Genomic DNA, 27,213 nt, shown 5'->3' with positions numbered 1-27,213 from the left:
CTTCGAATTTTATAAACAAAAATGCATAACACTTAACTAGTCTCATCTAGATGGTGTACCTCGTTAACACGTAGAAAAATAAATGATACCCTCAGTGGAAAAAAACACACACATTTCACTGTCAATCACCACCAGTAAGCACTCCCTTAACCTGTTACAGAGACCGCCAAAAGTGCTCCATCCACCAGGGCAGGAAGACCGTTATTTAGCTTGTTTTTGTGTTCGTTATATCTGTATTTACATCATAACTAGGTTCTTTAAAAAAAAAAAATCAAAACTATTTCAGAGCATTCTCTCAGTATTCCGTGCCATCTCATGGGACAGAAAGGAGGGGCGGGGAGCATTTGATGCAACAGCCAGGACCTAACGGAGATATCTGCCCCCTCTGTTCTCGGCTCCGCTCCAGACGGGACCCGCGGCCCCTCCGCCGGCCACGTGGCGAGCTCCCCGCCGCCGTGGACACGGCCCGCCGCCGAGTGCGGCTCCGTCCCTGCACTGCCCGAGCCCGCACTGCTCTCGTTTGCTAAAGACAAAAAAATAAAAGTAAGAAACCTCACGGGAACTCTGTCCTGACAGAACTGGTGTGAAACAGGAGGGTGACCGGCCGGCACCCCGGGGCGCTCACATGTGCCAACAGCGAAGCGCTCGTCTCTGTGGGCTGAGCGGCGGGCGGGCGGCTCCGAGGCCGCGTTTCCCGGGGACCCGCCAAAGGCGGGGGCTGTGTGCCTGCACCCCGCCTCCGGGCCTGCAGGCGCCCGGCCTGTCCGCCGGGGCGGCCGCTCCTCCCGGGAGCGCGGACGGCGGGAGGCGGGCCCAGCCCGGGAGGCGCCGCCGCCTCCCCGCAGCCCTCCAGGGGCCGGGACCTCTGCCCTTTGGCCTTTGCCCCCCGCCCCCACCCGGCCCCCACCGCCACTCCCGCTCCGCGCCCCCGGGGCAGCCCGGGCCTCTCACCCGCGGCCACGTTCTCACACAGCCGCAGCGGGACCCTCAGGGCGTACAGCAGCCCCAGCCCCACCACGAACCACAGCGAGGCCCACGTGCCCACCAGCCCGGCCCGCAGCCGCTCCCTCCAGCCGGGCGGCGGGCTCGGGCCGGGGGCGGACGCCTGCGGAGAGGCCGCGGCCGCGGCACCCGGCGCGTCGCCGTCCGCCATCTTGGCGCTGCCCGGGCGCCGGCGCGGGGAGGGAAGCCGGGCAGGAAGCGGGCGCCGGGAATCCTGGGATAGTGGCGGGCCTGGCCCGGGCCTCAGGGGAGGCTGAGCGCCTCGGGGGCCGGGGGCCGGGGTTTGGAAGGTGAAGGAACGTCCCTGGACAGAGGGGGCGGCTACCTGTGCCTCCCGAGGGCGGCCGGGGCGGCGAGCGGCACCTCCTCTGGAGACACTGCACTGAGGTGACCCCGGAGCGAAGTGTGATTTCGCTTCCATACGAGTGAGGGTCGCCGCCCTTCACCCCCGTTTCCTGGGCTTTGCAGAGCTACGGGCCGAACAGGGGCCGGGCGGCACTAGGCCCTCTGGACTCGGCTGCCATGGCAACCCCTGGTCCAGGGAAAACCTAGAGGAATAGCGAGTGCCGTTGGATCGGATGGAGCCCAGGCGCCTAGAACAGTCGAAACACGCTCCCCGCGCCCCTGAGATGAACGGGGAAGTGAATGGAACCCGGTGAGGACGGGATTAGACTTAAAAGTCATCTCAGGCCAAGGCGGCTTCCGGGCGCGGCGGCTCCGTGGCCGCCTGGGCGCCCTCGCGGCCGGCGCTTCCGGGCAGGCGCTTCCGGCGGCCCCGCGGGGCTGCCGTCACCCCGCCGCCTTCCCGGCATGCCCCGCGCCCCGCCGGGCTGGGCCAGAGCAGCCCAAGATGGCCGACTTCGAGGATCGGGTGTCGGATGAGGAGAAGGTAAGGGGCGCGCCTCTCTCTCTCCCCTCCGCTCGCGCCAGGGGTCGGGGGCCCGACCCGGCCGCCGCGGGGAGCCCGGGAAGGCCCCCCGGGAGACAGAAGCCGCTCAGGCCCCGCCGGCGTCCGCCTGCCGCGGTTCGATCGGGACTCCTTCCTCCGGAGGGTCGCGCCCCGGGGGCCCCCTGTTCCCCATTTCTCAAACTCTCCTCCTCCCCGGCCCCGGGCACAGCCCGCTGGCCTCTTCCTGCGAGAAAAGAGACTTTCCCTCATGGGATCGTGGCTGTGAGCTCTTCTCTCCGCGGTTAAGAGAGGGGGCGATGGTGATGTCGCGACCCAGGAGGAAGCAGCAGCCGTCCCGCCTGGAGCTGTGTGTTGGGGCGCTCACCCCCGTCCCCCCCACCCACCCCCATCTGGAACGATGATTGAGGCTGGTGGAGGGCGAGTCACTTCCTGGTCTGGGTGGCCTCTCACTTCCCTCTCGCCCCTCCTTCCCCGGGAAGGGATTTTGCTGTCACGGCTCCTCCGCGGGGAGGTCCCCACGCCCTGGAAGCCGGGCTGCCGGCCGAGGTGAACGGGGAGCCCCGGACCCTGGGGTGCAGCATGGGAGCCCTGCTCTTCCCGGCGGACCCTCCCTGGATCGCCTGTGTCTACCCCCCTTTGCGTCTTCCATCCCCTTTAACGATAACAATTGAAAAGTGGTTTTTTTTTTCAGTTTCTTGTTAACCGATTAAGATTCGCCAAGGGTGTTTTGTTTTGTTTTGTTTGTTTTGTTTTGTTTTGTTTAACCTCCAGAAAGGTTTTACTAGGACAGACGCATTCGAGTCTGGGCAAAAGCACCGAGCCTCCTCGGACGCCCCGCTGCGCTGTCTGATGATGGCTTATGGTTTCTCAGAGTGTAATTTGTGTACTTCTTCCTTCCAAAGTGTCTTAACTATAAGGCTGTGTTAGGTGGAATAACTTTCTTTCTTTTCTTTTTTTCTGACAGCTGCGCATCTTAACAGCCTGTCGGGCTTTTCAGTAACTAGGAGATTTGAGGGCCTGTGGAGAGTAGAATTATTTCATTGGGTGGCCAACTTTGTCTTTTTAACAACTTTCTTTATAGATGTGTATATATGTTTTTATTTCAGAGAGGAAAGGAGAGGGAGAGAGAGATAGGAACATCAATGATGAGAGAAAAGTCATGCTTGGATCGGCTGCCTCCTTGCACGTCCCTGCAAGCCCCCTCAGGCTGAAGTCTCTGTCCACTGAGCCAAACCGGCCGGGGCAGGTGACTCACTTTAGGACGAGAATTATGTCTTGTTTCCTAGAGTGGCTTACAAAATGTGCGTGCTTGAGTGCTTTGTAAGTGTATTTCAGCTCTTTCTCTTTCTTTTTTCCCCAATAACAAAGATTGGGGTGGTGGAGGGGACTGTGTATGCCCCAGGAGTCCTGAACAGAATAATTTGATACAGTATACCTACATATAACATGCCATTTTGAAATACTGAGGAATGTGCTAAACACTCACAAGCCATTGAACAGGACTTAAGCATTAAATTTTCTCTTTTTGGAAATTCCCATAAACGTGTAAGTTTGGGAAAGGGAGGAAGCATTTTATATGAACTTGCGCTGGAGAGAAAACTATAATATGTGCTTTTTCTAAGGCAAACAGTTATGATTCAAATGAAATTAAATTACAGTGAAAATCATAGGATAGCAAAATATTGTTTAGTCCGACTAATGGGTCACTTATTTTAAGCAAAAATATTGTTACAACAAAATATCACTAAGTATTTAACAATAAACTTTGAAGATTATTCTGCCCAAACAATTCTATATTTACCAGTGCTGTCAGGTTTTTGTCTTTGACACTGAGTTAGAATGCCTTTTTATATTTCGAAGTGCAAATTAAAATATTTTTGAATATTGTCAGTGTTTAATAACATTCATAGTATTGATTTTATAATAATAGATCTGACCTCATCTCCCAGCACACCTAATTTGTTGCTTAATTTTAATAATGACATTGTAAGGAAATCAAAATTAGTAAGGTAAATCTGCCAAAAAAAATGCGGATTTCACATTTAGTTAACAGTTTTTAAATTAACCACATTGTCTTCATCAGTGTGGATAATTAAGAATAACTGCTATAGTAAGATGTCTCAATAAATCCATATGATTTGAGATTTCTGATATTTTGTTAGATTCTTATTCACAAACGAGATGAAGCTGATAGTATTTCTCTGTTGTGGTTCTGGAAGTAAGAAGCGGGGGCTTTGGCTTGTCAGATTTCTTCAGTTCTCTTCAGCTTCATACCCTACCTGCCCCCTTTTCCGGTCTTCTGCGTTCTTTAAACTGAATTCAAGAATTAAGAAATATTTTTCTAACAAGACTTGTTGACGTGAATATTTTAGCATTAAGAAACATAAATATATATATATATATATATATATATATATATTTTTTTTTTTTAAGAAAAGGAAGGGAGAGGGGAAAGAGAGTCAAAAACATCAATGAGAGAGAAACATCAATCAGCTGCCTTCTGCACACCCCACACTGGGGATGTGCCCGCAACCAAAGTACATGCCCTTGACCGGAATCAAACCCGGGACCCTTGAGTCCACAGGCCAACTCTCTATCCCCTAAGCCAAACCAGTTAGGGCAACATAAATAACTCTTAAATGAGATTCTTATCCTATAAAATTTCACAACCAAGGCACTATTACAAACATATTTTAAAAATTTTTAGCCTTAATTTATATTGATTCTTCCTTGGAGGAACTCTAAAGTTTCCATTTTTTCTGTTCTTAACGGAGACCTCAACTGCATTTGATTTGGGGGCCTTTTTTTTTTTTTTTTTTTAGGGATATATGTTATAATGCCCGTATAGCTTTTTTATTTTTGTTACATTATCTGAAATCAGTGAACACAGAGGTGAATTTGATGATAATGGTCTCTGATTTCCTTGCAAATATTTCTATAAAAGCGAGTAAGATCAACCATTTTCATAACTAACCTCTGACGTTTTTATCGCTTTATAAAGAGGAAGTTGGGTTTTTAACTTCTGCATTGTTACCTGAAATGGTCATGATGAGCTGCCTAAATAAAACAGGAAGTAGAAAGTGGAATAACTTGTTGAAATAAACGCTAGTAGTCTTATTCTCCGGTTCAGTTTCTGAGAATGAGCTGTTCACTTCCAGTTACTAAGACCCTTCCGTTACTTGGTTCCAAGTGCTTAGCAAGACCAAAATGACACTGCTCGGTAGTTAGGAAACGTGAAATATGAGATGAGCAGTTCGTTTGGGTTCTTGGCACGTCTGTTTCCTTTATTTCATGATTCGGCATTTTTCTTATCCTCGAGATTTTATTGTCACATAATAAAACAAAATAGGAAGTTTAGAACTGGATCCATGGGCTTTCTCTTATCTCCTCCCAATTCAAAACGCTTCCATCTCTTAGTAGCCAGCATTCTCTTAGATTGGCGGTTGGGCTCAACACATTCAGGCCTCAGCACAGTCTTTGTAGTTTTAGCCTTTTTGTGGAAAACCGGCTCAGTCTGCCCATCATAGCCACTCTGCTTCCTATCACACGCCACAGTCCCTGCGCATCCGGAGGATCACTGCCCTTCTCATCCTTCTGTGTTACTCTGTGGTGTCGGTGCGTGCCGCACTTCTTACAGGAAGGCCCGTGGGTTTTAAGAACATCCACCATGTTTGCAAGAGCGATAAACAGAAAGCTGATTCAGCATCTTAAAAAACATTAATGCAGAGAGAATTTTAAGGCTGAAAAACAGCGCAACGGGCATATTTTTTCCCTTCAGCCTAACTAGTGGAATATTTGTGTACAACCACAAAAATACCATAACTGAAAAGTGGATCTGGATGCTTCAAGTTTAGACAATGGTCCCACTTTTTGACGAACAAGTTTATCAAAATTATTTAGGAGAGATGTGGAAAACGTTGTATATGAATGCCAAAAGACCCTGAAAACTACTTACACTTTTAAACTGGATTTTTTCATTTTGATTACCTCCTTGACTTACTAGATGAGTCCTTACCCTTATGAAGTATTTGCCTGAAGCTTATTTGCCATGGTCTTTCTAACAAGTCATCAATTAGTATTAACACTGCCATTCTTTTATCTTCCCTCTTTCCAGTTAGCTCTGCTGAGTAGAATTCATATAACCTGTTAGAAAATCCTTGGACAGGAGCATAAATTTTCAGCAAGTACGAAATCAGATACCCAATCTTTGGTTAAGTATAGGTTTATTATAATTTACTCTAGAACATCTAGCTTTTTATTAGGACCAGCCTTAATGCTAAGCAAAGTAGTGTAATATGTCAGAAAATTCAAACCCCGGGTTTGTGTGTTTCAGAAGCCATGCCTTTTTCACTATACTTTATTCCATGTAACAGTGATTGAAAAGAAAAACAGAATAGAGGCGTTCATTTACTGAATTATAAATGAGATATTGTGATGCAGTGGGAAAGAATGATTCTGAGTGTCAGGAGATTTGGCCTCTCTCTCCCTGATATACTTTTAGCCACCAGTGTGATTTTGGAAGAAATCACTAACCTCTATAGGCCTGTTTTCCTATAAAATTGGGAGATAAGAGGAATTGGATTTATCGTAAAAGAATTTAATGAACTTTTTCAAACTCTGATTTTAAAAAATATGTTTTAAAAATGAAATATTAAAATGTTGGAAGAGTTTCTCTCATTATCTGCATTTGCACACTTGCCCTAGTAACAAAGCAGAATTCCTTGGTAACTGAAACCATGTTTTTATCCAATGCCTAGCAGAGGACCAGGTAGATAGTGTAGGCACAACCTATTGGCCTGAAAGAGATCAATCAGTTACACTTTATTCATTCTAATATTTCCCCAACTCATGCTCCTTTTTCTCTCTCTCTTCCCTCCACCCCCAACTGTTTCTTATGATCTCTAGATATTTCTTACGTTCAGGTTGTGTCCACACTCTGGGTGCCTCTCGGTATTCATCGTCCTTGAGAATCTGCTGCCGTATTCGTGCCCTTCCTTGTAGCTGCTGGGAACATTTGACACCTTCCACCGCCCAGGAGCATTTTTCCTAGTAACTCCTCTAAAGCTGCAAAGCATTATGCATTCCAGAATGACTGTGTGTGCTGGGACCGGTTTAGCTCAGTGGATAGAGCGTCAGCCTGCGGACTGAAAGGTCCTGGGTTCGATTCCGGGCAAGGGCATGTACCTTGGTTGCGGGCACATCCCTAGTAGGGGGTGTGCAAGAGGCAGCTGATCGATGATTCTCTCTCATCGATGTTTCTAACTATCCCTCTCTCTTTCTCTCTGTGAAAAATCAATAAAATATATTTTAAAATATATATGTTTAAAAAAAAAAAATGACTGTGTGTGTATACTTCTAGACTTGAAAAACCCCAAATAAAAGTATTTCCTTCATCTGCTATAAATCCCCTCCGTTAGAACCCGAGGATCAGATATCATTTGCTCTTTCCTCTCTCCAGACCACAGATCTAAGGGTATAGGTTCTCTCATCTTCTTTAAATAACCTAATATCCTTATATGGATCATCTTCTGAAAATGGGCCTGCAGAGGGGAAAGTAGTCATGATACTGAAGACAATGTGACTGCTCTGGGATTTCTGAACTCGGTGATAATTTTAATGTGCACTTACTGTTATTTTCCCTTCTGCCTGCAACAGAGCCTCCCGTCAGCCTCAGCATTTCTGTTCATCGCATTGTTCTCTTTTAGTCACACAGGCTCAGAACTTTGGCATTATCTTTTTCACTTAGTCTTTCCTCTCATGTTCAATTAGTATTCCAGTCTCATTCGTTCTTCCTTTTATTAGATCTGTTCCCTCATTTAAAATGAAGGAACAGAATGAGTTATAAAAAAAAGCATTTTAGGTAAATAGGAACTATAACCACATGCTTAAAATTAAAATGGTAGGAAAAGGCTTAAGTAAAAAGTCCCCTCCCACCCGTTTTCCAGCCACCCAGTTCCCCTGAGAGGCAGCCATTATACCAGTTTCCTTTGTGTCTTGCTTTTCAGTTAACAATATGTCTAACCTGTCCACATCCCTACTACTGTTGTCTTTATTCACATCATGTGTACACTGTATTGTGTGTTCACCACCCAAATCAAGTCGCCTTCCATCATCATTTATTCCCCCACACCCTCCTTCACCTCCCTTCCTCCCCCACCAATTGCCACTGTTGTCAGTGTCCATGAGTTTTTCCTCTTTTATGGAAAACTTTTTTTTAACCAGTAAAGAAGTTGTCATTGTTTATAATTATTGATGAAGATTGTAATAATGGAGAATGTAAGGTGACTAGGACCTAAAGGTTTAAACAAGGGATATATTTGCCCAGGCTCTGTGGCTCAGTGATTGAGTGTTCGATTCCCAGTCAGGGCATATGCCCGGTCTGCAGGCTTGATCCCCAGTGTGGGGTGTACAGGAGGCAGCTGCGAACCCCAGAACACTGGTCCCCAATTGGCACAAACACGTGGATTCAGAGTTCTCCACCACAGAAAAGAGAGAGAGAACTACATAACCAGACACTCTGAGAAGAGAGACCATGGGGAGACAAAATGTTACAATCTACTAATTCCTCTCCTTTTTATCTGTTACTCTTCGTAACTCTCTGTAAATTTTATTTCTCTAGGTACGCATAGCTGCTAAATTCATCACTCATGCACCCCCAGGGGAATTTAATGAAGTATTCAATGGTGAGTAAAAATTGGCATTTAGTTATTTAAGCCCTCGTTAGTAACATATATGCACCCACTGAGTACTAGTTATCTCTTTTCATCCTTACAGCATATTATAGTTACAGCTAAAGAAATCAATATTCAAAGAGGTTAAAATAACATACTCAATGTCACCCAGCTAATAAGTGTCAGAGCATACTGAAATGGTCAAAAATATGGTATTAACACAAATTGGGATACCTATTTTATGTGAGAAAAGATTTAAAGTAGTTTAATATCAGTAAATGTAGAAACAATATTAAGTTGTTTTCATGGTTGTTGCATTATTTACTCCTTATAGTAAATGTTTATATGTTCTCAACCAATAATCTCCGTTGATAAAATTAATGATGTAGAGAAAGAGTAACTAGATTTAAAGTAGTTTAATATCAGTAAATGTAGAAACAATATTAAGTTGTCTGTCATTATAAATCATCACTTAAATTTCTTCAGTGCTTTCATTCAGGAAGTATAGATTTTCTAGAGTCATTGGGACTAAACTGGCTGCATCTGGGAAGCTTGTTACTCTCCCAAGATTCTCATTCATTAGATCTGGGGTGAAATCTGTCTTATCAAGTTCTCTCAGGTGATTCTGAGACAAGCCAGTTTAGGGATCACTATTCTAATATATTTGCAACCTTCCATATTATTCACTCTTTTTTTTTTTTTTTAATATGTTTTTGTTTAGAAAGAGGAAGGGAGGGGGAAAACAGAAAGAGAAAAACATTGAGTGGTTGCCTCCAGTAAGCACCCCAACCAGGAATCAAACCAGAATCTGGGTATATGCCTCACCAGGAATGGAATCGGTGATCCTTTGGTACAAGAAATGATGCTCAACCAACTGAGCCACACCAGCCCAGGCCCTATTCACTGTCTTAATAGCCTACAGGATGAAAAATGTAGATGAGGTATCTTGAACTTCACAATAAAAGCAGTCATCATAATCTCATTAACATCTTAAGGGGACCCTTAAATAAAATAATAATCTTTGTGCATCTTGGTTCAGTTTAGCAAACATTTATTTTTAAATTCTAGTTTTACATGAGAAGGTTACCTATGTGAGAGGGAACCGTACACATCATAGAACTACCAATAATCTCCGTTGATAAAATTGATGTAGAGAAAGAGTAACTAGGAGAACATATAAACATTTACTATAAGGAGTAAATAATGCAACAAAAATGAAGGCATTCTGTTACAGACTTGTTTGTAGATTTTCAACACTAACAGCAAAGAGGAACAGATGCAGCCTTCTAGTCTTCCACATTGACTCCATGTAAATTTCAACAACTGCGCTTTTAGGAAATTCTCCTTTGACTTGACTTTATCTGACTGATGAGCTCAGATAAATTCTTAACAATATTAATGGTCTTCATAATTAGACGTTCCTTGTTTTATTTTTGAGAACAGAATGAACAATGCCAGAATACCATGAAAACAATTGATAACAAATGGGTGTGACTAAATGGGCATCCTCCAGTGCACCAGAGGTGCTGGTTCAGTTCCCTGGGTTGTGAGCTGGATCCCCAGTAGGGAGCATGAAGGAGGCAGCTGATCCGTGTTTCTCTCTAAAAACAATAAACACGTATTTTACAAAGGAATTGGCCTGGGCTGGTTTTTATTGGCCTGCTACACACCGCCTCTGCCGGTCCTTCCTTTCAGAAGCCCCGAGAGTCAGTGGCCTTCAGTTTATAATTAGTGTTCTCTCTCCTAGTTAATTCTTGGTAGTTTTTAATAACAAAAGAAGTGACAAGGCTCTTAATACAGCTTTTTTAAAAGATTGTAGGCCCCCAGGTGAGATTATTCAAAGAAAGATAGGTTCAGCATTTCACTGCCATTGACTAAATTGTGCCCAGCTTTCTTGGTCTGACGTTACAGATAATCTGATTTTAAAGGATTCTTTAGATACAAAATTAACAGTTCTTACTTTAATCTTCTGTCAACCATGTTTTTCACTTGCTAAGAAATTCTTTGAGAATTTATTGCACCACAAATGATTATATGCAAATCTATGAACATTAGCAGCTATTTGTTTGCGTTTTTTAGAAATAATATATCCAAACCTTTCAAAATCCGATTTTAAAAAACTCAAATTTAGATCCCTGGCCAGGTAGCTCAGTTGGTAAGAGTGTCGTCCCACCAAGGTTGCAGGTTCTATCCCTGGTCAGGGCACATACAAGAAGCAACCAGTGAATGCACAAATAGGTGGGACACAAATCAATGTTTCTCTCGCTTTCCCTCTCTCTTAAATCATAATTTTCTTTTTAAATCTAATTTAGAAATCTGCTAAATTCTCTAAAGTTTGTCCTATTGAACATTGTAATCTTAACAATTTTTTTCTTCCTCAGATGTCCGGCTACTACTTAACAATGACAATCTCCTCAGGGAAGGGGCAGCACAGTAAGTATCTTTAAGAATCTGTTTACTGTACAGTGTTATTCTAATATTGCATAAACTATGTTAATAGTAAACTGACACCCTGAAAACTTAGCTCAAGTACTTCAAAATGAAGCAATTGATTTTAGCAATTTTAGTTGTTTTATTCTTGGAGAAAACATGTTCCTCTAAAATGTTTACTTTCTTAAAGCTTATTATTTTGCTTATTATATTATTTTACTTATTAGTTATTTATTTTTGTGTGAATTTCCCCCTTACAACAGAGTTGAATGTTGGCTCTTGGGTTTTCTTCCATAGTTCTTTTAGCTCCTGTTGAATTTTTAAAAAAAAAACAGTTATAGAAAGATTAGGGTGCAGTTGGAGAATGAAAATGTTTCTCAAGTTGCCAAAGAATAGCAGATATTCATAAAGCGATTTTATGGTAAAAATTAACTGTAGAGCCCAGACTGTGTGGCTCAGTGGTTGAGTGTGAACCCATGAACCAGAAGGTTGCTATTCGATTCCCAGTCAGGGCACATGCCGTTGGTGCGGGCTCAATCCCCAGTAGGGGGCGTGCAGGAGGCAGCTGATTGATTCTCTTGCATCGTTGCTGTTTCTATCTCTCTCTTCTCCCTGAAATCAATAAAAAATAAATAAAAGAATTTATCATAGAATAATAGCACAGTTATTCTACCCAGTCATTGACTTCTTATCACTGTCAGGCTAATCCTTATAAGGAAGCATTTTCATTTTGTCTTTGTTTTTAAAAAGTTACAGTGGTGGCCCAAGCTGGTTTGGCTTAATGGATAGAGCATTGGCCTGGGGACTGAAGGATCCCAGATTCGAGTCCGGTCAAGGTTGCATGCCCTGGTTGCAGGCTGGACCCCCAGAAGGGGGCGTGCAGGAAGCATCTGACCAATGAGTTTATCTCATCATTGATGTTTCTGTCTCTCTCCCTCTCCCTTCCTCTCTGAAATCAATAAAAAAATATATTTTTTAAAAAGGTTACAGTGTAGGTTTGCTTGTGTTTTTGTTGTGTCTTCAGATTTAAACACTGTCTAGCTTCAAGGCCCCTGGTTATCTGGCTTTATCACTACCTCCTTTACTCTTCAGTGTAGTTTTATTTCAGTTACTCTATCCAGCTGGCCCAGAGTTCCTTTGTAAAGAGGAAACGTAATTGGGTAATGTCTGGGAAAGGCTGAGGTGGGGAGATGGGATAGGACTTTGATGCAGAACATCAAATAATTATGAATGCATTTGGTGTGGAACATATAATTGGTTTAGATGTTAACTATAGAAAGCTGTTAAGCTGCTGCCTGGGAATCAGTCATCCTCTGCCCTGTCCACACTGCTTTCTGGGACTCACTTTGGGACCAGATTCTACAAACCTACAATGTGCACACCATCACTATCATCATCATAGTGAAAGGTATCCTCATTACACATTGATTCAGGGGCACACTGAGGAGACATTCTCATTTCCCTCAGGTGCATAGATTCTGCCATACAAAAAAGCATTAAGGGCTGGCTAATTTCCCTGTGCCCTGTCATTGAAAAAATCTCACCTACATTTTGTCAACACACTTGGTTATTCCATCTGAATGCTTCTAATAATGAATTCACTATTTCACAAGGCAAGTTCATCCATTTTCCTGCCTTATTGGTCTTAGTTTTGTCCTTGAGAGCTACCCAGAATAAATCATCTCTGTACTTGGTAAGGGGGGTTGGGAATGGGATGTCAAGATCCAAGAGTGAGTTCATCCTCAGCCTGCCGTCCATTTCCAATTAGGAGTGACAGCAGAATTTGGTGTGTAGTTCGGGTGCTTCAATAGTTTTAATTACACTGACAATAAAGCTTTGTATTTATTAATACTCTGGTCCTTAAGGACTCTAGATTCTTAGGAAACCTCTTGCTAAAGGAGAATGTCTTATGCTCAAATATTTGATTTTCCATACAAATGAAGAGTTCGGTTTTATTTCCAATAATAAGGTACTTTGGTCCCGTGGTCCTAGTCCTCATAGGTAGCACTCAGTAAATGTTGTCCAGTAATTATCATCCTCATCGTTGCCTTCTGTGTAAAATGAAGAAGGCCTAAACAACCTAGGAGTTACCCTCTTTCCTGGATTTCCACCAGAATCTTTCTGATAATTCCAACACTTCTGCTGTAAGTAGGGTTTTGTAGACCATGCTAAAGAGGAGGTTTTTATTCTGAGCGAGAGAGAGGAAATTATTTGTTTTAAACAGAATAATAAGATGAGACTTATATTTTAGGATAATCACTGGCTGCTCTGCAGGGGTCGGCAAGGATTGAAGTAAAATAAGTGCTTAGAAGACCGGGTGGTTCAGAGATAAATGGTGGTGGTTTGAAGGAGAGAAGCAATCTTTAACCGGTGTACCGCAAGAATTTTCAAAACATTCATCATGTGACCATTTCTTAGGGGACACTGACTTTTCCCTTAGATTGTCAGATTTTAATAACCGACAGCAGTCTCCACAACAATAGCTGTTTGGTGTGAATGCCCTGTCTTGAACCATAAATATACAGGTCATATCATGTAGTTGCATCTTATTGGTCACCTTGAATAATAAGGTTGTATCTGATTAGTTAATTCTTGGTACCAGAAATCCTTATATACAAATATAGGCACCTAATTTTTTAAAAGTAACTTTGGAGCAAAAAAGGTAGGTAATTATTAAAGAGAGAGAGTGTAAATCAAAATTATACTTAGAGTGACAGTGGTAGAATTGGTGGGAAGGAGTAAGACTCTTAATATGTACTCAAGGTAGAACTACAAGATTTACTGATGGATTGGATGAAAAGTGTGAGAGAAAAAAGAATCAAGGATGACCTTATGATAACAGATTTCAGTGTTGATATTTGTAATCTATAGTCTAGGACATATCCTAGAATGAAGTACTTATTTATTCCCTATTCTTAAGTTTTTTAAAAATAATAAGTATGAACACTTAAGGGAATTTCAGCTCAGTGCACTTCTGAGATGCTGTGGAGACAGTTCTTGCAGAAAGCTGGAAGACATTACGGTATCACCAGTTGCCTAGAGATAAAGGGGGAAAGACCAGGGAGTTTCACCTTCTCTTTTACCATTGTGTGAAGTACATTTTGTGTTTATATATAATTCTTTATTTTATTTTTTTCACTTTTGAAAAACAGTGCATTTGCCCAGTATAACATGGATCAGTTCACACCTGTAAAGATAGAAGGATATGAAGATCAGGTAAAAATTATTTCTATTTCATAGGCTATGCCTGAAAAAAATCCTATAAACCAAAGTAGATATAAAAATGGTTAACTTTGTCAACATTTCCATATAAGTAATAATCAACCTAAAAATGTAGTCAAAAGGAGATCAGATTCTTAGCCATAACAGCAATGGCAAAAAAATTATATTACTTGGACAATGAAACAAAGATGTATGGTTTATTAGATATCATCACTGCATGTAACAAAGAATCAACCACAGTGGGTCACCTAAATGGAGATCTTGTTTTTGTTAAGTAGGAGTCCAGAGGTAATATTTAGGGCTGATAGGGCAGCCCTGTGATGTCATCAGAAACCCAAATTGCTTCTAGTTCTATTCTGCCATTCTTAGATATGGTTTTCATTATGCCCTCAAGATAGCTGCTCCGTTTCTGGGCAGTGGATCTGTGTTCAAGAGAGGAAAGGGGAGGTAGGTTTGAAGGTGCTATTGGTCATTCCAGAAGCCCCTTCCAATTTGACAGGATGCATTTTATTCCTAGTTGGGAATTGTCATTTTTTTAATTGAACACATCACCTTCTTGAAAACATTGGAGGCTCTGTTAAGGAAAAAGGAGAAAGTGGATATTAGATAGGAAACTAGCAAGAGTCTGCCACACAGTTCATATATATTCATACATTTTGATCAAAATTAAATGAAAAACTGAATAGGTCTAAATATTTCAGGATAAGAACTATAAATAATATGGAAAGCTTATCAGCGTAAGAAATACCCTCCTATATAATAAAAGGCTAATATGACCAGTTTCTATGATGCGCACTGACCACCAGGGGGCAGATGCTCAATGCAGGAGCTGCCCTCTGGTGTCAATGTGCCAGAAGCCCGGCTCACGGCTGGCGAGAGCAGCTGCCCTGGCGGGAGCCTCTCCTGCCTCCACGGCAGCATTAAGGATGTCCGACTGACAGCTTAGGCCCACTCTCTCCCCTAAGCCATCCATCGGACATCCCCCAGAGGCTCCCAAACTGCCGAGTGGGCGCAGGCCTCACAGTCCAGGCTACTAGCAAACATAAAGACAAGCAATGGTTGGAAACCTTAAACCTAAGTATCATAAACAGAAGAAAAAGGAAACAGTTCTTAAATGTATAAGATTAATCTAACTTTGACTTTAAGTGCCAACTATATATCTAGATTATTTCTTAGGTTTAAAGTTTACCTGTTGTCGTTTTTGTTTTTTTGAAGAAAAAAAAAATGTAATGGCAAGCCCATCCCTCTGGGTGTATCTTATTGTTCCATGCCAGAGCAAGCTGACCTTGAACCATTGCCTGGCCTCTGCTCCTGGGCTATAGTAGGAAATGGAAAGTGAATCATAACTTGAGTAATAATGAAACATTAGAAAAATTTGTAAAAGAAAGTGTCTTCTACATAATAAATTCTTACAAATAAGATTTTAAAAGGAGGAAATATGCACCTCAAATATATAAAGAATAAAGAAAAAAATAAAAGCATAATATGCTAATCAGACTGGATAGCCAAACGACCTTCCGCATGAAGCCGGGGCTGCAAGGGCTGAGCTCCTTGCACGAGTTTCGTGCAGCGGGCCTCTAGTGATGGTTAAAAAGGTATTCAGATACCTAAGGATGCTGTCAAGAGTCCATTGAATAAATAAGGAACAGACTTGAACCGACTGCACCCAGTAGGGGAATATAAAGCAAACTTGGAAAAGTGTTAGATTGCCTAGTAATAGTAATTAAAGAAGTGCAGATTAAAATTTTAATGTGATATATTTACCCTTTAGTTACAAAAGTTGCAACATTAAGAGGAAGCTTTATGAGGGTTAGACTAAAGAATAAAATTACTTGATGGGAATATTGGTAAAGAAGAAATCTGACTAAATGAAAAGTTAACTGTCTTCAACAACTGTCTTTTTTACAAAAGTTACTCATGTTTTTAATTATTCTTTGGAAGGTCTTAATTACAGAACACGGAGACTTGGGTAACAGCAGATTTTTAGATCCCAGAAACAAAATTTCCTTCAAGTTTGATCACTTACGGAAAGAAGCAAGTGACCCCCAGCCAGAGGACGTAGATGGAGGTCTGAAGTCGTGGAGAGAATCCTGTGACAGTGCTTTAAAGGCCTATGTGAAAGACCATTATTCCAGTGGCTTCTGTACTGTTAAGTATCTGCCAGTTTCATTATTAGAGCGTTTTATCGCTTTCATTTACCCATTCTTTTGGCCAGCCAAACATCACTTCTTTCTTCTTATTTACAGTCCCCTGCATTTTACTCCCTGAATAATGTTTGAAAGGAGTATGAATGGAAAATTTTATATGGAAAATTATTTTCTTAAATCCCAATGCATAAAAATTTTAAATCTAAGTCAATGTATCCTATTTCACATTTTGTCAGAAATTACCTTACTACTCCCACCAAGGAAAAAAAAAGGCCCTAGCTGGTTTTGCTCATAGAGTGTCAACCTGCAAACTAAAGGGTCCCAGGTTAGGGTCCCAGATTGCGAGCTTGATCCCCAGTAGTGGGCATGCAGGAGGCAGCTAATCAGTGATTCTCATCATTGATGTTTCTCTCTCTCTCTCTCTCTCTCTCTCTCTCTCTCTCTCTCTCTCCCTCCCTTCCTCCCCCTCTCCCTCTTCCTCTTCCTCCCCCTCTCCCTCTTCCTCTTCCTCTCCCTCTCCCTCTCCGTCTCTTCTCTTTCTCTCTGAAATCAATAAAAAAAAATTTTAAGTCATCAAAGGTCTTTAGCTTAAACAGGAATCTAACTACAAGCCAGACCTCTTCCATGTAAATTTCCCAACTTGTTAATGGTACCGCCCACCATCTTTCTAGTTACCCAAGCATGCAAGTACTTTCTTCCTTTTGCCTTCAGTTGCAATATATATGCTAGACTTTTGCATGTGCTTCTGCATCCTCCTGTTCATTGATACTACCCTAATTTACTGCCTAGATTAATTCTGTGGCCTCCTGATTAATATTGGTTATTCAGTTCTGGAGGCGATATAACAAAGATATATCAAACCCCTAGTTTCTTACCTGAATGTTTACTCCTCTTTTATTCCCAGTCTCTACTTATGAGAATATCATCTGTCTTATAAGGTCCAGCCTAACTGGCACCTCCCATGAATTCTTTTGAATTTTCAGCTCATCCTCTCTGATTCTTTATCTCCCCAAAAGATTTAGTGATTTAGCACACTGCTTTTAAACAGTATTTGTTGTTTAGATTAAATGTGTTTTCAGGGTCTAACTTTTTTTTTTAACAACAGGTTTATGCTAAAACTATAGATGGGCAACAGACCATTATTGCGTGTATTGAAAGCCACCAGTTTCAGCCTAAAAATTTCTGGTAAGAAAGTTCTATTTGTATCTCATTTATATTGGAAAGGAACCAAACCAGATTAATTAAAGTGCCAGGTTAAAAGTCTGAGTTTGGCCAAGACCGGTTTGGCTCAATGGATAGAGTGTCGGCTTGGGGACTGAAATGTCCCGGGTTCGATTCCGGTCAAGGGCATGTACCTTGGTTACGGGCATATCCCCAGTAGGGGGTGTGCAAGAGGCAGCTGATCGATGTCTATCTCTCATTGATGTTTCTAACTCTTTATCTCTCTCCCTTCCTCTCTGTACAAAATATATTAAAAAAAAAAAAAAGTCTGAGTTTGCCCTGACTGGCTAGCTCGATTGGTTGAGCATTATCCCAACATGCCAAGGTTTCCGGTTCGGTCCCTGGTTAGGGCACATATAAGAATCAACCAGTGAATGCATAAGTTAAACAACAAATCGATGTTTCCCTTTCTTTCTCTCTCTCTCTCTAAAAATAAAATAAAATAAAAGAAAGAAAGAAAAAATAATAATAAAGAGTCTAAGTTTTACTTGGATTTGGTTAACAATGCTTTGGTTAATTGCATAACTCAGCAGCTCATCCATCTGTTTATGGAAGAGGCTCTTATGAACAGAATAGAATGGTTTTTTTACTCCCAATATAAAAAATGAAAGTCAAAATAACTTGGAAAAGGGTTGTGATTAGGCCACTAGTATACAAACATATTTGATTTGTTAAACTAGAAATGATTTGTTTCCTTTTTCTTCTTGCCCAAATTATTTGCCTCAATGAGAAATCACCTTTTACTTATGCTTATTGCTGGTTCTGTAGTGATGTGTGTGTGTGTGTTTTAATAGGAATGGTCGTTGGAGATCAGAATGGAAGTTCACCATCACACCACCCACAGCCCAGGTGGTTGGAGTACTTAAGATTCAGGTGAGATTCCCAACATGATAATTGGCCACATAGTAAAGCGTCACATCTTCCACAGAAACGTTCAAGTTGGAATTTGTTCTGTTATGAAAAATAAGAAACAACTATATGCAGGTGCACGGGGCGGCCAATGGCAGTGACTAGAAATAGAAGCTTCCTTCCTGGGGCGGTAAACAGAGAGCCATTCCAGCTTGATAATGGACAGTCATGTGGGAGGAACTGCTTGCTTGTTGTTTTCCTCTTTCAAAGATAATCTGAGGCCTTCCCAGAAATTATCAAAAATGAGTTCTAGGAAATCGAAAAATAAGTAATTATTAAGAAGTTACTATATAGCAGCTACTGTAACTTATGGTCTTTCATGTATATTGTCTCATATAAGTATTTACACATACATATATAAAACTTAGCTCTTCAGTTTGAAGAAAGCTACATGAATGGGTTATTTTGTTTTGTTTATCTTACAATAGTGACAAGATTTTAAAATCAAGTAAACAAAACAGGAATTTTTAATAAAGATTGCATGAGAAAATATAAGGAATAAGTAAAATGTATTGCATAATGCCTAACACATAGTAATGACTTAATAAACAATCACTAAGGTACTGCAGGTTATTGCTCCTTTCTTCTCCTTTTCTGCTTTATCTCTGAAAACATTTCCTTTTATTCAGTTATCTCCTGATAGTGAGGACTAGATAAAGGAAACAGGCATTACCTGGACTATTGTTCTGGCATTATGCCCCCAATTTTAGTTCCCTTCCCTTTATTTTGTTCATAACACAAGTTTAATCTTTCTAAAACATTCCCTTTCCCTGGGTCCCCATCACTCATAATAGGGAAAGTCTGAATTCTTAACACGGTTCCTAAAGCGGTTTGCTCTTCTCCAGCTTACTTCATAGCAGTGTCTCCTCACAGGGCCACACTCCCCTCCTCCACATCCTGTCTGCACTCAGTTCTCTCTTCCCTCAGCGAAACCAGTTGTGCTCCGTTCTCCTGTACTTTTTATCCCCTTGCTAGATACCCTTCTCTACCTTGTCCACTTAGGTGACAACTCCTGTTTCCAAGACCCTGTGCAAATGCACTTAACAAAAGGAAATTCTCATCCTATTCTGTATGACCAGTTTATAGCCATGTTAAGATGACTGAACCTATCTTGTAAGTTGCCAAGATTTCCTGAGCCTTATGTCATTGATTGATTAGTCTGTCTCTTGTGTATTCCTCTTTTTTTGCTAATTGTTTTAATAATTATAGCACCCACTTTAACTTATATTCTTATAACTGCTTTTGTCTTTTTTGTAGTCTTAACTTACCAATATTTGTTTTTCAATCCTGTCTTTACCCCTCAAACTTTTCCTGCACTTGATCAAATCTGCTTATCTATATTGATGATACTGTATATGGAAAGATGTGTAAGGAATTAGAACCCATTAAAATTCCTTGGTTTTCACAGAGAAAAACTAATATTTAATGATTTTATTTTAAGCGTGGAATCATTTAAGTTCTTTGCATCACAATGCCTAGTGTGTGGTGCCTGAAATGCAGTAAGACATAATAAATGTTTGTTGAATTTAATAATCAGTTTTTCCTGCAAAGGAAAGAGAGTTCTTAAATTTGAGTGTTCCGTGCATCCTAACTGCCATAGTAAATTACCATTGGTGATAGTAACTATTCATTCAGAGTTGGTAAAGATTGGAAATGGCTTAAGGCTTGCATATGTGCCCTAAGCAACCAGTTTCTTTATGAACTACATATAAACTTGCTCACGACATTGTTTCACACAGGTACACTATTACGAAGATGGCAATGTTCAGTTGGTTAGTCATAAAGATGTACAGGAATCAGTAACTGTTTCGGTGAGTGTGAAGTATTTAATGTCTGTCTCATTTGTGTCTTGTTTCCCTTTTAAAAATTAGTTTTGATCCTGAGGGCTGATTCTGCTGTTAGAAATTCAGTTTGTTTTCGGTGCTTTGATTTTGGCAGCTTATAAGAGTATATAATCAACCAACTACATTAGTTCAAAGACTTTGGCTCAGAAGAGTGAAGAGTGGCCTTAGAGAATTCAGACTTCCGTCTTTCTCTTTCTCAGTTGTGAGATTTGCTCAAGGACAGCAGTATCTTCAGTCAGGAACAACCAGGAGGAAAAAAAGATTGCCAAACTAAGTCCTTTCGGGCTGCATTCATGTCTTTAGAGAAACAACATTTTTAGGAATATTCCATCAAAAAGTATTTTGTGTTCTGTACCTCAAAAGAAGGGGTATACTTTTTCTTGTATTCTTGCTACTTTATATTCCTGAAACTTACTGAGCACTCTAAATGTTCATGGGAACAGTTGATACACTAAAAATTGTGCAAATGTTAGTTAGATAGACTTCGCACTATCTTTTTATTCTTTGCTTTCACATTTTTAAAAATCAATATTTTTTCCTCCCCATTCACTAGAATGAAGCACAAACTGCCAAGGAGTTTATTAAAATCATAGAACATGCAGAAAATGAGTATCAGGTAAGAAGATTTAGAACTAACTTTTCTAGGCCTACTACCTTCTTATTTTGCTGTTAACATTTTTTTAGACTTCTCCTTGTCCTTGTAACATAAAAATGTGTTGTTCGGTGTTATAAGTGTGGAGAATTTGCAGACCTTGTGACTTGACATTGTGCTTACAATCGGGTTTTGATATGGAAAAGGACTGTAGCCCTAGTGTGATAAGTAATATAGGTGGGCTTCCTAACCCACTTCAGAGATGGGAGAGGAGTTCAGTAGAAATAGTGTCTTGTCTGTTCTTCCTAGGGGACTCAAGCATGTTCTTGACCTCATTTACTTTACTTTCTGTTCAAGTAACTTCTCTTTCATTATCCATTGCAGACAGCTATTAGTGAGAACTATCAAACAATGTCAGACACCACGTTCAAGGCCTTACGCCGGCAGCTTCCAGTGACCCGCACCAAAATCGACTGGAACAAAATACTCAGCTACAAGATTGGCAAAGAAATGCAGAATGCTTAAAGGCTGAGTGAAAGATTCTTCAGTACATGGAAAGAAAGGTTTCAATGTATGGTCATATGATAAATAAGTGATTTATAAACAAGAGTGATATTTTGCTAGGGCTTTCAAAGTTAACAGGTTTTCTAGCCTCATGGAATACTGTTGAACCTTTAGCATTGTCTTGATATTTTAAGTTCTCTGAATTGTAATTTTCTGTTTTCACTATATCTACTTGTAAAAAAAAAATTTTTTTTTAATTCTGCCACATTTAATGATGGAGAGAAAGATTTATCCTGGAGTCATTTTACTGTTTAGAAAATGTTCCTAGCCATAAAGCCCTGTTTCTGGTATAGACAGGTAAGATGTCCACTGCTTTTCTACCCCTGTGCTTCAAAGCACAGCTGGTATTTCCATGGATTATACTGATCACCAACAGCTAACGAGGCTGTGGTACCAGCTGTAGCCGAATGGAAGACCCGCCCATCCTCTCCCTCAACTGCCTTGATCATCTCTTAGAGCACTGCATAACTGTAGTTTTCAAAAATTTAGCTTGGGGCTTTTCGGGTCCTTTTGTTGGGCACAGGAAGTTTTCTGGAAATTCCATTATAGCCAGCTTCTCCGGGGAAGTTGTTTTTAAATCCAAAGACTTGAACCACATTCCCTGCACATGAACGTGTTTGCTTTTTTCCCTTCCTGGTTGTCTCCTTCCCGTCTAGTACCTCTGTAGTTGTAGACATCTGCATTTTTAGCAGAGTTTTACCCATTATTGTCTTTTTAATATTCCAGAACTGCTGACATACGAGGGATGTAGTAGAGTATCAGTTGAAAAATGAAGATGAAGAAATAATAGGTATCTGTGCTTTAATACATGTGGCAGGATTGTACTATAAGCAAACAAATCAAACAGCTCTGTAAATCACAAACAAAACCTAAAAATGAACCAAAGTGAAAAGGACAACTTCCAGGCAGTATCTTCCTATTGTAACCTGTTATTTAAGGGAATACTAGTGATTTGTTCTAAATAGGATGTAAAACATTGTTCTAAGTTACTTTTCCTCAGTCCTGCCTGCCAAGAACTTAAATGTAACTGTGATATAGCAACCCTTCCAGGTTTATTGGCAGGTATATGTGTGGTCTCAGAATACACAAGTGACATGGATATGAGATGACAACTGAAATGGTGGATTCATTTACATTGTTTACACTTCTATGACCAGGCCTTAAGGGAAGGTCAGTTTTTTAAAAACCAAGTAGTGTCTTCCTACCTGTTTGCATATACATGTCAAAATAGAAGGTTGTTTGTGCTTCGGCTTTGTTTTTGCTCAATAATACAGTCAAGCAAGAGTTTGTTTCCAAGCGACCTATTGAGCTGTGTAAGCATATTTGTTTATTTCAAATAAAATATATTTGTATTATTTGTCATTCATACTATCCATCCATACCACACTATCCTCTGTATCAGGTAGTCCAATAGAAATATACCTGTTTTGTTCTTAAATGGTCTAAGTCTCCTTTTTGATCCGTCCCTTCAGCCTTAGCTCTCAGGGTGACATGTGGAAGTGTATTTGAAGAGAGCATTCGGGGGTTTGATTGGTTCCTACCTTCAACTATTCTAGTTATAGTGAATATACAAAGCTTGCAAAGAGTAGGTGAGTGTGTGTTTGGAGCAAAGTCTCTATGGATCATACTGCTCTTCACTCAGAGACTACCAGTGGTTCAAAGGTTTTGTTTTGGATTTTCAATTTCTGTCAAATAAGAAAATCTACCATATTTTTCGGACCATAAGACGCACCAGTTTTTAGAGAAGAGAAATGAAGAAAAAAAGATTCTGAAACAAATAGTGTCCTAAAATATTTTATGTGCATTAAAACCCAACATCACAGTCATAAACACATGTAATCAACCTTGTAAAGTAAACAGCAGCATTTAGAACCATTTTAGAGCAGGGCAAGCACACAGAGACCACACAGAGCCGGGCAAGTAAAAAAACTTTTTTTTTACAGTATATGTGTAGGCTATATTTGGACCATAAGACGCAGGGACTTTTTCCCCCCACTTCTGGGAGAAAAAAAGTGCGTCTTATGGTCCGAAAAATACGTAGTTGTTTTCTACCTATCACTCAAGAAGTAGGGCTCCAGTGTGGTGATAGTCACATTAAACAAGACATAGAAATGAAAGAATTCCGGACCCTCCAACTTAAGTAATATTTTCACTTTGACTTAACTCTAAGTGCTGCTTTTTTAAAAGCATACAAGTGTGACAGCTAAGGTATGTGGGAAAGGTTTTATCCTGGGCTCCAACGGAGAGCAGAGGAGCTTCGGTACTACACCCTCCACCCAAGGCCAGTTCAACCCCCCCATTTTGAGGGACATTTAACTGTACTGCACTGCACTCTACTCACAATGCAAACAGATTCAAACATTCTGGCCTTTGCCTTTAGCTTATTAACTTAGCCGTGGGTTTCCTTAGCCCCTACAGACCTTTTTAATCTCTTGATCATTAAAGCTCTTGGTTACTTGTATACTTGGGAGGAAGTCAACCCTCCTTGCCAAGTCCTTCAGAGATCTCACTTCTTGGACCTCTTTCAGCAGAATATGTGCTTTGAATTATGTCTATCTCATCACACATTGTTGAATTCAACCTGTGATGCCCATGCTGGATGGAATAGTTTTCTATGAGGCCTCGCTCCTGTATTTTGATTTGAAATTACATTGCTGATGGCTTCCATTTGAGCCTGTGTAGCTGTGCTGTAAGTTGCCTGGTTCCAGTATTGTTCTCTATTTCATAATCTAGAACTTTAATGCTGGACTCATCTGGGTTCCTGAGATACTTGGCAAACCTTAGCACATTCTCTCCAAACTCGCAAAAGACATACATACCTGAATGCCAATTTCTGATTTTATAATTTTATGTAGAACTACCAAACTACCTACTATGTGGGAAATCAAAGAAAGAAAAGAAGATTGGTAAATACAGAATAGAACAGCCCTAGCTGTTTTGGCTCAGTGGATAGAGTGTGGGCCTGCGGATTGAAGGGTCCCGGGTTTGATTCTGGTCAAGGGCACATGCCCAGGTTGCTGGCTAGATCCCCAGTAGGGGGCATGTAGGAGGCAGCCGACCAATGATGCTCTCATCATTGATGTTTCTCCCTCTTCCTTCCTCTCTGAAATCGATTAAAAAAATTTTTTTTAAACACAAAAAAACTAGATGGCCCATTAAGATAAATTGAACTAAAATTGTCCCTGGAACAGACAGGCTATACATAAAAAAAACAGGATCTAGGCCACCTGAGGGCAGAAATCAATCTCACACTTCTCAAAGCCAGTGTCTCAAAAGGAATCCTGTTAGGCCGTCCTCAGCGTGGCTTTGCCCCATGCCCCAGGAGGTTGCTGGTTCAATTCCCCCAGCAGGGCACATGCTCAGGTTGTAGGCTTGATCTACCTGCAGGAGGCAGCCAGTCAATGTTTCTCTCCCTATCCCTTCCTGTCTCTAAAATCAATAAATACACTTTCTTAAAAGCATCTGTTATGTATATCAATGTACAGCTGACTGGTTATTCACAGTAGTTACATTCTATAAAGTTGCCAATGAACAATGAATTTGCAAATACTGAAAAATTGCTCTTTGGAGGAATAAAAAATTAGGTTCCTGTGAGCTTCTGGTCACATTTCTTTTAACTAATCAACACATAATCTTATTCTATAAGTGTTACTGTTTAAATCAGCTTATTTGACATACATGGTTTATTCATTCATGTTTAACTCATGGCCAGCAGCACTTATAATTCGTGCCTGGAGTGCATATAAAGGAATTTTCTTTGTAAGGCATACCCTAGCCTTCTTGTGCTTTGAAATCCGACACAGCAAGCACTTCAGTACTGTGCAGGCGTGGGGGCCATTTTAAGCAGTGAAATCGCTCACAAAAAGGACAAAAATGTGATCACACACTTGATCACGAAGAGGGCATTTGTTTTATGAGCTGAAACTAGAAAGGACAGCTGGTAACGGGCACTCTGGGTGGGCAATTCCCCCGTTCCCACCCCCTCCCCCAGGGACCGGCCTAGGAATGAGTGCTAACGCACTGCAAGTATCAATTTCAAGGTTACAAATAAGTTTTAGTGAGGAGGTGAATTTGTGAGCACAGAATTTGTAAGTACTGAGGATCAGCTTGTATTTGCCACAGCCTCTCTGATCTATGGTAAACTGACTCGGCATTCAGTTTCAGGGCTGTTTCTTGCCTTTGGGAGTTCAGTCTAGTTTGTATACATAAAGTTAGAAAACATTCAGATGCTGAATGGTAGCCATGGCCTGTGCCTCGGTTAGAGCAACAGCCCACACACCAAAGGGTCTCGGGCTTGATTCCCGTCTGAGTTGCAGGTTCTATATCCCCAGCCCTGGTCAGGGACCGCGCCAGACGCAAACAATTGATATATCTCTTTCACATGATCTATCTCTCTCTTCCTGCCTTCCCGCTTCCTCCTTTCCACTCTCTTTAAAATAAAAAATAAAAAAAGGAGCCGGGACCGGTTTGGCTCAGTGGATAGAGCGTCGGCCTGCGGACTGAAAGGTCCTGGGTTTGATTCCGGGCAAGGGCATGTACCTTGGTTGCGGGCACATCCCTAGTAGGGGTGTGCAAGAGGCAGCTGATTGATGATTCTCTCTCATTGATGTTTCTAACTCTCTATTCCTCTCTCTTTCTCTCTGTGAAAAATCAATAAAATATTTTTTTTTTAAAAGGAAAAAAATATCCTTAGGTGAGAATTAACAGTTGTAGAACCCATGCTAACTCTGGAGTAATGAGAAAATACAAAGCTTTCAATCTTCCAAGTAGCTATCTTGTGAAGCTGTCTGTTCCAGCAACATCACTGGGCAAAGTTAACTTTCAGATGGCCTTTGGTGCTATGTGGGACCCATCCTAAAATCAACCTTACTGCTTTCAGGTCAGCTTCGTACAAGCGCAGGAGAATCTGGGGAAGGCTTCAAGAGAGTGGGTGAGACCTGAGCTACATGCCAAAGGTGGAAAGGAAGACCATTCTAGACATCTAGGCAACAAGTTTGAAAATATTTACAACAGCTTGTGCAGTGTGTTTTTTCCAGAGGAAACTGGTTTAGAAAGGTTTCGTTATGAGCAAAGCTACATGACATGACAGTGCAGTTCTTACTGTCCCGTCGCTGTTTGTGTATGTTTTGAGGGCATCCAGGAAGTAGGCCTCACCAGAGGCAGGGAGGAGGTTATGTAACCAGGAATAATGAGGACATCATCCAGTTGCTCATCAAAACGCAGTCAGACCTTGGATTTGGGTAAGGTGAGTGGTCGGCTTTTGAAATAAGTAACAACGCATTTCAGAGGAGTCGCTCTCTTCATTCCTCTCAGGTCTTGCCAGATGAATTGGGGGAGAAAAGGGCAAAATCCATGGCTACTTTCCCAGCTTTTTTCCTCCACGTCTAATCATCAATTGTTTAAGGCCGAGGTCAGTCAGCAAACCGTGGCTCTCGAGCCACATGCGGCTCTTTGGCACCTTGAGGGTGGCTCTTCCACAAAAGACCACGGCCTGGGCGAGTCTGTTTTGAAGAAGTGGCATTAGAAGTTTAAGTTTTAAAAATGTGGCTCTCCAAAGAAATTTCAATCGTCGTCCTGTTGATATTTGGCTCTGTGGAGGAATGAGTTTGCCGACCACTGGTTTAAGGCAACGTTTGCCCCATGCCTGTGCCTCCGGTGCCCTCTGACTGCATCCTGTTGCTGAAGCCTGTTGTTCCTGGCC

General features: G+C 41.4%; 2 protein-coding genes across 7 annotated transcripts in view; one reads left to right on the top strand and one right to left on the bottom strand.

The window, feature by feature from the left end:
- Positions 1-1,652, bottom strand: part of ST7L (suppression of tumorigenicity 7 like) — a 70,897-nt gene extending 69,245 nt beyond the window's left edge. For 5 of the 6 annotated variants that reach the window (XM_084866208.1, XM_084866209.1, XM_084866210.1 and 2 more), the window contains exon 1: positions 952-1,652. In XM_084866208.1, the coding sequence (XP_084722334.1) occupies positions 952-1,423 (472 nt within the window). In that variant the 5' untranslated portion in view covers positions 1,424-1,652. The remainder of the gene's footprint in view (positions 1-951) is intronic. The other variant, XM_084866213.1, reaches the window with a different exon arrangement.
- Positions 1,653-1,720: 68 nt separating this feature from the next.
- CAPZA1 (capping actin protein of muscle Z-line subunit alpha 1) lies at positions 1,721-22,874 on the top strand. The gene is made up of 10 exons (XM_084866281.1): positions 1,721-1,891; positions 8,532-8,595; positions 10,965-11,016; positions 14,166-14,229; positions 16,177-16,383; positions 17,488-17,567; positions 18,398-18,476; positions 20,252-20,323; positions 20,910-20,972; positions 21,333-22,874. The coding sequence occupies exons 1-10, from the start codon at positions 1,853-1,855 to the stop codon at positions 21,471-21,473; spliced, it is 861 nt and encodes a 286-aa protein (XP_084722407.1). The 5' UTR covers positions 1,721-1,852; the 3' UTR covers positions 21,474-22,874.
- Positions 22,875-27,213: the final 4,339 nt, after the last annotated feature.

This window comes from Pipistrellus hanaki (assembly GCF_964339955.1).
Source record: "Pipistrellus hanaki genome assembly, chromosome: 18".
In the NCBI taxonomy this organism is placed as follows: domain Eukaryota; kingdom Metazoa; phylum Chordata; class Mammalia; order Chiroptera; family Vespertilionidae; genus Pipistrellus; species Pipistrellus hanaki.
This window is presented reverse-complemented; position numbering and strand designations above follow the sequence as displayed.